The sequence below is a fragment of the Rhinolophus ferrumequinum genome, chromosome 23 (assembly GCF_004115265.2).
Source record: "Rhinolophus ferrumequinum isolate MPI-CBG mRhiFer1 chromosome 23, mRhiFer1_v1.p, whole genome shotgun sequence".
Classification (NCBI taxonomy): domain Eukaryota; kingdom Metazoa; phylum Chordata; class Mammalia; order Chiroptera; family Rhinolophidae; genus Rhinolophus; species Rhinolophus ferrumequinum.
This window is the reverse complement of record NC_046306.1, coordinates 20,774,470-20,786,562: the sequence shown is the minus strand read 5'-3', so window position 1 is coordinate 20,786,562 and position 12,093 is coordinate 20,774,470. Positions and strand designations below refer to the sequence as shown.

Here is a 12,093-nt window from a genome sequence, read left to right as displayed (position 1 = left end):
TTTAAGAAAAAGCTGTCAAACTATGGTAAGGTATGGAGGAACCTTTAATCCTATTGCTGAGTGAAAGAAGTCAACCTGAAAAGGCTCCAGATTGTTGTTTCTACTTATCTGACGTTCTGGAAGAGGCATAACTACAAGAGACAGTAAAAAGATCCAGGTTGCCAGGGTTCTGAGCGAGGGGAGAAGGATGAATAGGTGAAGTACAGGGCATTTTTAGGGTGGTGAGATCTTTCTGTGTGATACTGTAATGATGGGTACGTGGCATTATGCATTTGTCAAAACCCATAGAACTTAACAGAAAGAGTGAAACTTAATATAGATTGTGGATTTAAATTAAGGAAAAAAACTATATAATATTCAGGCACTGATTAACATGATAGACAAGGTGCCTACTTTTGTTGACCTTACAGTCCATAAACAAATCAGAAAAAATTTCAGTGATGTGATACAAAGTAATAGGATGGCTAGTTTAGATTGAGTAGTCAGGGCAGACCTCTCTGAGGAGCTGGTATTTAACTTGAAGCCTGAGTACAAGAAGTATTAGATTTTACAAGTAAAGGAAAAAACATTCCCAGCAGAGGGAACAGTTAGTGCAAAGGCTGTAAGGCTGGAATGACCTTAGGGTGTTTGAGAAATACAGAGAAAGCTGGATTTGCAGTGGGTAAGGAGACTGAGATAAGGTGAAGTCAGAGAGTCAGTCATGGGTGGGATGGAGTGAGGCTTCTGTAATCCAGGATGGGAGTTTGGATTCTATTTTAAAAAGTTATTGGGTGTTTAAGTTGAGTAGAGCATGATCTAACTTTCATTTTTAAAAGAGTACCCTGGTTGCTATGTGGAGAATGGATGGTGGGAGGGAGGGGGAGCCGGAACCGGGAGCAAGTCAAAAGCTAGAGAGACCGGTTTAATGAATTGTAATTTGTTGACAGGGAAGGGATGGATGTTTGTGGCTTGGATTAGGATGGTTAAGAAGAGAGGGCAAAAAGTAGGTATATTTTAGGGTATATTTTGCAGGTAGAATCCTAAGAACATGTTGGTAAGGGAAAGATAATGCCTGTGTCTTTGGCTTGAGCAACTGGTTGGATGGTGGTGCTGTTGAGGCCAGGGTGAGTATGCCCAGGTATAGTTTCGATTTAGTCATTTTTTAACCATGTAGGCAGTTGTAAATAATAGTCAAATCTAAGAATCTGGAGCTCAGGAGAGGATTTGGGACTTGAAGTGTAGATTCTCTATCCTGTGTTGCCTGTTTGTTTGTTTTTTTCCATTCTGATATTTTTTTATTCTACTTCATTTTTATTTATTAAAAAAGTGTAATAAATAATTTCAGTTATAGTTGACATTCAATAGTGTATTTAGTTTCAGGTGTACAGCATAATGATTAGACGTTTATGAGGTCAGACAATTAAGTTCGCGAACTCACCCTAGAAAAACTGCTATATACCTCATTGCTGAATATCACTAGTCACCTTCGAAGTACTCCCCTTGAGAAGCTATGCACTGATGTCAGTGCCTAGTCCACCTTTCAAAGCAATGTTGGAACTCTTTTTCTGGAATGGCCATCAGAGCTGTCGTCATATTATCCTTGATGTCCTGAATGTCATCAAAATGTTTTCCTTTCAATATTTCCTTTCTCTTCGGGTAAAGAAAGAAGTCATTAGGGGCCAGATCAGGTGAGTAGGGAGGGTGTTCCAATACAGTTATTTGTTTACTGGCTAAAAACTCCCTCACAGGCAGTGCTGTGGGAGCTGGTGCATTGTCGTGATGCAAGAGCCAGGAATTGTTGGCGAGAAGTTCAGGTCATTTTCGTCTCAATTTTTTCGCACAGCCTTTTCAGCACTTCCAAATAGTAAACTTGGTTGTTTGTCCAGTTGGTACAAATTCATAATGAATAATGCCTCTGATATCAAAAAAGGTTAGCAGCATCATTGTAACAAGTTCAAACTTGATTGTGACACTGCCTTATAACTCACGAAGTGATCCCCTGATAAGTCTAGTTACCCCCCTGACACCATACGTTGTCCTGCCTGTTGTTTAAATTGTACAAGTCATCAGTGATAAGCGGTTTCTTTTAAAAACATCAAACAATACATATAAAACCGAAGTTCCCCTTGATCACCTTTAGTACACATACCTGCCTCCTCCACAGAAGTAACCACTATTACCAGTTTGGGATGTATACTTTTCCTATATTTATTTGTAAGTCTGTGTACCTATAAGGATATATAGTTTGTTTGCAAAAATAACATCATATTGTATGTATTCTGTGGCTTTAATAAATGTTCATGGAGTCATTCCATTTCAGTTATTAATAAGTTGTTTTAATGGCTGCATAGTATTCTCTTCTATAGTATGAATATGTACTTTATTTACCTGGTTTCCAATCGATATTTAAATCATTTTTGTAGGTTTTCTTTTTTGCTATTGCACAAGCAGTAATTTTTATTCTTTTCAAGAATTTAAAATACTTAATGAGTTTTGATTATATAAAACTAACATGTGTAAGACATAAATTATTAAAATTACCAGCATGTTAAGGCCAAAATTTTAGCTTTGAGTATTTTTATGTATAAGTCAAGGAATAAAACATTGAATTTTATGGAATTCGTCTTGGTAGGAATTACTGTTCCATTTCATTTTGGCAGATTTGAGAATACTGCCAAAATCAGAATTGTTTTATATTTTAAATTTTTAATGGAAGCCTAATTTTATATAAAAACTCAAGGCAGTGTTTATAGTTTAAAGATATTTTGTCTGCCTTTTTGTACTTGTATACTTCTTACAAAGTACCTGGCAAATAGTAAGTGCTAAGTAAATTTTGTTTGATTTTAATCTTTATCTTGACCTACTCAAAATACTGCTAATATTTTTATCCAGTCTCCAAAAGCATAAGAACAGATTTTTATTTTGAAAATGTTTATTTTATTTCAAACACTATAAATGATAAACATTTACAGAGTTTTATTTCACAAACATATTCAGTCTTTACGACTGTGAAGTAGAGGTGGTTTTATCCCCATTTTTTTGACAGGAAACTGGGACCTAGAGAGAGGTTACAGAACTCAAATAGTATCATATAATATATGAGTGTTGATCCAGGAATTAGCTCAAGTGTTCCACTTTGTTATAAAATCTGTTATATGAATCATGCTTTTTCTGCATGGCAATTAACTCTTCCATGATTAGGGGCTGAAGAAGATACATTCCAGTTGTTCATTTAGTATAAGAGTAATTCAATGCCATTTCTTTGTTCATTTCATTGAACAAATTTTTAAGTGTTTGCTTTGTGTCAGGCACTGTTTTGGGCTTCTGGATTTCATTAATGAACAAAACAAAATCCCTGCTCACATGGAGTTTATATTTTAGACTAGAGAGTCAAAACAAATAAACTACCAAGTAAATTCCTTAGGCTGTCAGGAGGTGATATATTGTATAGAAGAAAAAAGTGACCAGGATAGGTGGAACAGACTGTAAAATTGTCAAGAGAACAAATAGAATAATTCTCCCTAAGTCTAAAACATGATGGAGTCTAAAGTCTAAAACATAACAAGGAAGTAGGTGCCTGAATAGGAGAGGAGAATCGGAAGAAATAAGATCAAGAAGTTGGGAGCAGGGGAAGCCCGCCTCTTATCAAGTCTTTTAAGTCATTGTATGGAATTAGGCTTTTACTCTTGAGTAAAATGGGAAGCCTTTATGGGTTTTGAATATTTTAAAAGAGCTATCCTGGCTGAGTTGAGAATAGGTACTGAGGCTAGATAAAGATAGAAACAGGGAGACCTGTTAGGTTATTGCAGTAATCTGGAAGAAAGGCATAATCTAGGGAAAAGATGGCTATCAGAGGTGGCTCCAAACAGATTGGTGGTAGAGGTGGCGAGAAATGTTTGGATTCTGGATCAAATAGAGACAACAGAATTTGCCTGCAGGTTGGTAGGAAAATATAGAAGAAAGGAGTCGAGGATGACTGCAAGGTTTTTAGCTGAGCATCTGAAAGGATGGAGCTACCATCAACAGAGAGTTTACAGGGAAGATGAGTTCAGTTTTGGATGTGTTAAGTTTCGGATGTGATTTAGATGCCCATGTGAAGTTGTTTAGAGTTGAGGAATGAAGTCTGGGATAGAAATACAAAGTTGGGACTTTTGGCTATATAGATGATATTTGAGGCCATACCTCTGGATGATACTTTGGAGGAAATGAGTATAGAGAGAGAAGAGGGAACCACTAACTGAGCCCTAGGATACTCCAACATAAAGAGAATGGAGAGAAGACAAGGAATTGTCAGAGGAGACTAAGGAGGAACAATCAATGAGGTAGGTCATAAATGAAGAGAATGTGTCTTGGGAATTCAAGGGAAGAAAGTAAACCTTGGAAGAAGAAATGATCAACCATGTCAGATTTTGCTGATAGGTTAGGTAGAATGAATACTTGAATTGACATTTAGCAATGTGAAGGCCACTGGTTATCATGTGGCCTCCAGTGGGATGTGGAAATGGCCTGGTTAGCACTATTTATGTGTTTTTTAAATGGGAATTTGTGATGTTTACAAATTATCTCCTTTGCCATGTTTAGGTTTGCTGTCCTACTGGTGGTATGTCTGACAGTGGATCACAGCTTGGTTCAATGGGTAGCCTGACCATGAAATCACAACTTCAGATCACTGGTAAGTCTTGAAAAGATCTACTACTTTACTTTTGCCCCATCATAAAGAATAATCTTACGAGAAGAAAATCTTTAGTACCTGTTACATATCAGGTGCCGAATTAATATTTGTTTAATGCATGAACAAATGAACAAAATGTGTGGATATGTAAAAATTACATTTTTATTTCAGGATATTCTTGGGTAGCATGTATTAGTATTTCATTTTTTTAATTGCCAAATATTTCATGTATGGACATATGCCACATTTTATCCATTTATCAGTTAGTTGATGGGTGTTTTGTTGTTTCCACTTTTTGGCTATTAAGAATAATGCTGTGAACATTCATGTACAAGTTTTTGTGAAGGTATATGTTTTCAGTTCTCTTGAGTATATACGTAGGAGTGGAATCACTGGGCCATATAGTATCCATGTTTACCATTGTGAAGAAATTTAAATTATTTTACAAAATAATCTGGCATCATTTTACTTTCTCATTAGCCATGTATGAGAGTTTCAATTTCTCCATATCCTTGCCAAAGCTTGTTATTTGCTTTTTGATTATAGACATCCCAGTGGGTTTGAAGTGGTTATCTTGTGGGTTTGACTTGCATTTCTCTGATGGTTAATGATGGTGAACATCTTTTCATGTGCTTATTTGCCATTTGTATTATCTTTTTTGGAGAAATGTCTGTTTAAACCTTTGGTTGCTATTATCACTTAATTCCGTTTCTTTCCTCTAACCATAATAACCAAGTGTATTTCAGATTAATGTTCTTAACATGCCACCCGATGTTGCATTCTTGCTCAAAAACCTTCAGTGCTTTTCTTTGACTATAGTATAGAATTTCTTTAGCTTGGGCTAAGACCTTACCAGTCTGGCTCCATATGGTCTCTTTCTGGACTTCATGTATGAACTGTTTGTACTAGTCAAGGTGAGTCACTGGATTTTCTTCAGACATGCATGTGTCTCATCATACAGTGAAACCCTAGTCTCTCCCTTACATTTAATGGTATTTATTGACTATAGAACAGTTATTATCCTCTGTATTTATTTTAGTTTCTACCATAACACCTTTGGATTGTCAATATTAGGCCAAAAACCATATCATCATTATTCTCCCCCGAACCCAGGAGTGATTGAATTATATAAAAGTAATACTTTCTTAAGGTGACAAGATCTTAGAATTTGATTTTAGGAATTCCTTCACTAACTAACTCCAGTCTTTTACCAATGTCTGATTCCCAATGAAAGATACTAATATTTTTTTTGCTGAAGCCATATTCTAATCATTTCCTCCCTCCTCATCCTCAAACAAGCCTGAGTAGCTGATTTCATTAGGCCAGGCTTCCTATGACTTTTATTTTGGGGGAAGGGGGCACCTTAATGTTGAAACTTTTGATTGGAACAATCTTTTAAAAAATTCTTTAATTTTCAGGTTATGTAAGTAATATCTGTTTTTTTTATTTTAAAAAAACTCAGTAAAATAATAAATTGAGGGATCCTTATTTATCATCTTAGTCCTCAGAGATAAATATTGTTATATTCCTTTAGATTTAGGTTTATATTACTTTAGATTTTATTTACATAAACTGGCTATCTTATTTGCTATCATCATTATTATAGTAAGGAAAGCATTTAATAAATGCCAGAATGCACCTCAAAAAGACATAATCCTCAGCTATTTAAAAATTTTTAATCTTGGGTCTAAAAACTGAGAATGCACAAGTTCAGGGCAAAAAAAGTTTAATAAACTTAATACACTTTTAATAAAACAAACACCATGAATAATAGATAAAAGTTACATATTTAGCAAATACATCATTAGATATGGAGAGCATAAGATAATAAACAGTAAAGTGCCAAGTTGAATAGAATGAGTGGCCTTCATAATTCATTGTTTACTTCTTTGCTTTTGATACTATAAACCACAGAACTAAGTGCTTTGCACAAATCCCCTTAATGACATTGTATTTTTTATTCTATGTTAATACTAGTAGATCAGTTGTAGCATCTTTTTTTTTCTTTTTTTTTTTTCAGTTTCAGGTGTACAAGCCTTTGTTTTTATTGTCATCTGCTTCAGCATCTTTCTAGAATCAAGGAAGGCATGAATATGCAAGTGTAAAAAATAAATACCATGGTATATGATAATGGCAAGAAGAGGTAACAACTTTTGTCAGGAAAAGAGAGATCAGTATTTCACTAGAATTGGTATGAAAGGAGGTGGTGCTTGAAGCATTGCTACTATTTAAATGTAGAGAGGTAGAAAAGGAGCCTTTCAAGAAAGAACATGAGCAAGAGGCATGAAGGAAGGACATGCACAAGACTTCCCTTTTTGCCTCCAAAAGCTGCAGAGCGGGGAGCCATGAGAATTAATGGAAGTGTGGGTCATCTCCTTCAGGAGTGTCATTACTAAGAGAGATGGGAAGTTTTTAATAAAGAGCAATTAGTTGGATTTGTGTTTTTATGAAGTAGATGTGAAAAGACTGATAAGAGAATTTAGAGTCAAAAGTTAAAATTCTACTTTGTTGTTCTGCTTAAATTTATTTTCTTAACTCTTTCTAGCATATATACATATATGAGGTGTGATAAAAAATATGGTGAATGTTTAAGTTTAAAAAATTTATTACAGTAAAAGACACATTGTCATTAATCCCCCTCAAAATACTTCCCCTTGCTTCGAACACACATCCCATCATTCTTGCCACTTTCTGAAGCAGTTCTGGAAGTCCTCTTTCATGTCTTTAGTTGCGCTGTCCTGGATGCTTTGATGTCCTGAATTGATTCAAAACGTTTTCCTTTCATGGTCATTTTGACTTTGGAGAGAGGAGTCAGAGTCGCACAGTGGATGAGGACACAACGTACTGTTGTTATTTGACAGAAATTGCTGTACCAGAAGTGATGTGTGACACGGAGCCTTTTCATTGTGATCAAAAACTGTGGTGAATGCTGCCCAGTGCCATCCAACAGAAAGGCAAGATCTTCAATACATACAGGAAGTGGCACAACGAACCTTAGTACCGTAACAATGAGTGACAAGTTTTAGCTTGTTCAGTGCAGTCAGTTGGGTGTGAGCTACGGTTGAGAAAAGGTGTGTTTTAAAGTGTGCCGTAATCATCCTCCATCATAACAATGTTCCGTGTCACATATCATTTCTGGTACGGCAATTTCTGTCAAAACATTATGGTGTGTCCTCATCCACCTTATTCATTGAATCTGGCACTGTGTTACTTCTGGCACTTTCCCAAAGTCAAAATGATTCAGGACATTGAGGCAGCCACGACAGCGCAACTGAAGACACTCATGAAAGAGGACTTCCAGAACTACTTCAGAAAGTGTCAAGAACAATGGGATAAGTGTATTCAAAGCGAGAGGGAATATTTTGAGGGGGATTAATAGCAGTGTGTCTTTTACTGTAATACATTTTTAAAAATTTAAATGTTCACTGTATTGTTTGATCACACCTAGTATATATATTCCTGTTAATTGTTTACAATATATATTTGCTAATTGATCCCACCAGATCAGGTGACAGCAAGTGGAAAACTTATTTCAGAGAAATGGCACCTATTATAAATAGTAGCCAAATAGAGGTTTAAAAAAATAATTCACAGTGCTATTGATAAATGGATTGTTTAATGAACTTGCATTAGTTTTAATTTCACTGAATTCTTTATAAGAGTATCAGAGGAAAGGCAACTTCACCGTTTTTTTTCAGTGTTTACATAAAAAGTATAGTGCCAGTGCATTAGTAACACTTTCTATAATTTTAATCTAATTTATGGACATAACCTGAATAGCTATTTAGCTATTCAAGTTTGAGTTCAATAGGAAAGATTATCTTTTGTGCTACTCTTTCACATAGATTGAGGTAACTCATTGGGGTAGTCTCTTTAGGTACTTCCATTGGCATTTAAATGATCTTTTAACATTTTGTTGGTTAGTGAAAATATCCGTATTGATCCTTGTGTTCTTGATCTTGTAGTTCTCCTGTGTGATTTATTAGATAGATGCCAAAATCACAACACGAAATCATAAATACTTACCCTCAATGTTTTGACTAGTGTGCCATTAAAACTTCTGCAGTTAAACTCTTGGGGAGGTCATCTAGCCCCCCACCCCTAGTTTTTATCAACAAATCTATATAGACTAACAATTCATGTCTTCAGGGGAGTTAATGTCCCTGTATTTTAGTCCTGGTTCTGATACTTAACAGGTGTAACCTTATGCATGTCACTAATATCTTTAAAATTCAGTTTCCTTATCTGTGAACTGAGGATTTTAACATCTTTGTCTCATGGTTGTTGGAAGACAGTGTATATAAGTTAGAAAACTCCAAAACACTGTGCAGGTCAGAGTAATATATTCTCTTTCCCGTAATTCTTTATTTCTTTCTTCCTCTAGGATTACTTATATCTAATTTAATATCTTAACAGCAGTCTAAGCTTAAATTTTTTATAAGGGTTTGTTGCTTTGTTCACACTGTCTTAACATCATTCAAAAAAATTTTTAATTTAAAAGGGGTTAGAATGACTGACAAGAATCGTACTGTTTTGTGAAAGACCGCTGATGTTTATTGTAAAAGTTTTATTTATGGCCAGAATGGAAGTATTAACATTGTTATCAAGAGGCTAACAGGTGGATCACATCTTTAAATTTTTCTTGACCTCTTTGTCCTTTACCCTTTACATCCCTGTCCATCATTAGATTCTGCTGATTTTTACTTTTGCATTTTCTGGATCATCTACTCTTTTTCTCTAATATTGTAGTGTGGGTCTCTTATTGGACATAAGTCTGTTTTCTTACGTCCTTTTTTGTCTTTAGCCATTTCCTGTTTAATTATGTTCTACATATAACCTCAGCTACTATACTGAGTTTATCTGTTTTTTTATTTAATGCTTGCTGTTTGCTAACATTATACTGTGTTTGTAAAATAAGTACTTTGATATTTCCTAGAAATTTCTTAGTCACAGTCTTTACTCAAAACTTATCATTTGAGGAAGAGAAACCATGATTTTAGTTATTACTAATTAGAATTAAATATCACTGTATTTTTCCCAAATTTACTAGAACACCATATATTTAGTTCTGATTGCTTGGAGACCAGGAAGGTCCTTCATATTTAAAATTTTAAGTCAAGAGTTTATATCCAATTCTTCCCAGCTAAGACGTAGTTCTGCCATAGAGGCCTGTCATTGCTTCTGACCACAGAAGTAGCCTTTGCCTAACTGGTTTTATCTCTTATTAGCTCATCATACTGCTAAATTATCTGGTCTCAAACACCCTTACTTGTCTTACCTTGTTCACTGTTGCCTCCTGGTTCCCAACATAGGTTGGGTAAGCTAAGGAGTGATTTCTGTTTTCTTTATTATTTAAATTGTCAAAGTTTTTATTTTGTACTGAAGAGATAGGATGAAGAACTGAAACCAGGTCAGACCATTGACCTTCAGAACAGAAGGATCAGAGGAACACTAATATATACCACAAAACTATATGCAGTAGATTGTGTGTGTGAGAGAGAGACAGACAGACAGACAGACACAAATACACATGGAGAGAGACAGAGAATGTAAAGCAGGGAAACATGTTTTCTATCTAATCATTTGGTACAACCAATGTATTAAATGTCTCTCAGGTTTAAATCACTTAAGTGCTGTAGGAGTTATAAAGACTGGCTACATCGTTGCCATGAAGGGTATTACAGGGTGAATTAATAAACAAGTAAAAACTAATAAACTAAGAAAGAATGAAAAGCTGTTGGAAATGCTGTGGAGGCATAGAGGCAGGAACCATACATAAATATGGAAATGCTGTGGAGGCATAGAGGCAGGAACAATTTAACTTTTTAGGTTTAAAGAAGCATTCAATCAAAGAGAAAGGGGCATTTGTCTCTCAAGTAGGAATTTATTGGGTGGAAAAGGGAGGGCATAGCACATACAGGGGCATGAAAGGACATGGCCCTTATGAGGGACAGCAAACAGCTAAGGGTGGTTAGAATACCAGAGGGCTGGGGGGTGGGATTTGGTATAGAAGGAGGCTAGAACAGTGCATGGTAAACAATGTAAAATGCCCCAGAAGAGTTCAGACTTCATTTTGCAGGCATTAGAGAATCATTGAAAAGTATTGACATGATCACATCTGTTTTTTTTACAGGAAGATTATTCTAGTAACTGGAAGGGGTTGGATTGGAGAAATGAGAATAAAATGAACTATTGTTAGAGGTCTCTTGTGGTAGCCCAGGTGCCAGATGATACTGACATTTTTTTGGTTCCTTTTTTTTTTCTTTCAGTTTATAATTTATAGTTCTTTTACTCTTTTAGTTTATCATGGGAATTTAAATTTCAGGAAGGTAGTACATCCATCTATTTTATAAGGTTAGGACTGTAACAAAAGTTTTATGCAATCTCACCTTTGAGATTTGAACACTTAAATAATCTCTCCTGTCTAGGTTTTGCAGTGACCCTTGGACAAACTTTTAAATTTTGTTGAGATTGTCTTCTTATGTGTAAAATTAAGATGATAATACTTATTCAGAATAGTCACGAGTATTGAAATGACAAATATTTAAGTTCCAGACACATAGTAAACAATAGCAGTTGGTGTTAGTTTCCCTTACCTCTTTTATTTTCCCATTTAAAGTTTCTTAAAATGTCTTTGTGGGGTTGAGTGGGATTGTGTGGCAAAATAGCTTTCAAAAGTTTGAGCCCTAAAAAGCCACTGAGGGCAGATAATTTTCTTCCTGTCAGGCCTGCAATTGCTTTTTGTTCTAGGTTTAATCAGACAACCATAAGAGCCCATGAAATAAATGGATTTATGCATAATTGTTTAGGCTGTTTCCCGTTTTCGTAGACTAGAAATGTATTAAAAACATGGATTTTGTATTTTTCTGTGGCAATCCTATGATAAATTTGACTCTGTATTAAATTAAGTACTAGAGCTTTATGATACATACTAATCAGAGATAGGTCTGGTCCCCACTTGAATATTTTCTGTTCTGAAAATGACTTCTTACTTCGTGTTTCCATTTAGAGATGCCTCACAAACATCTTAAATTTTATACATTCATTATAAAACTCTGGATTTCCTACCATGCCACTCTCCTCAAACTTGTTCTTTTCCATCTTATTAAATAACACCATCTTCCATTCAGTTATTCATGCCAGAACCTTGGGAGTTGTCCTTGCTGCTGCTTTTCCCCAACTTCCTCATGAAATCTAATTGTGTTGGTTTTCCTTAGAAAATAGTTATTCTTCCCCATATCCATGTTCACTATTCTAATCCAAATCTAGTTCATATTTTGATTAGATGACTCTAGCAGCCTTTTAACCCCTAATTTTACCTACCTTTCAACTTATTTTTCCCACAGCAATAGAGTGATCTTTGGATGTAATCGGATCATCTGTGTACCCAGTGCCCATAGCAATACCCGATACATGTTTTAGTTCCAGGAATTTTGTTGAAT

General features: G+C 35.3%; 1 protein-coding gene across 4 annotated transcripts in view; it reads left to right on the top strand.

Moving 5' to 3' along the window:
- Positions 1–12,093, top strand: part of ITCH (itchy E3 ubiquitin protein ligase) — a 138,002-nt gene that overhangs the window by 60,063 nt on the left and 65,846 nt on the right. For all 4 annotated transcript variants that reach the window (XM_033095353.1, XM_033095354.1, XM_033095355.1 and 1 more), the window contains one exon: positions 4,561–4,651. In XM_033095353.1, the coding sequence (XP_032951244.1) occupies positions 4,582–4,651 (70 nt within the window). In that variant the 5' untranslated portion in view covers positions 4,561–4,581. The remainder of the gene's footprint in view (positions 1–4,560; positions 4,652–12,093) is intronic.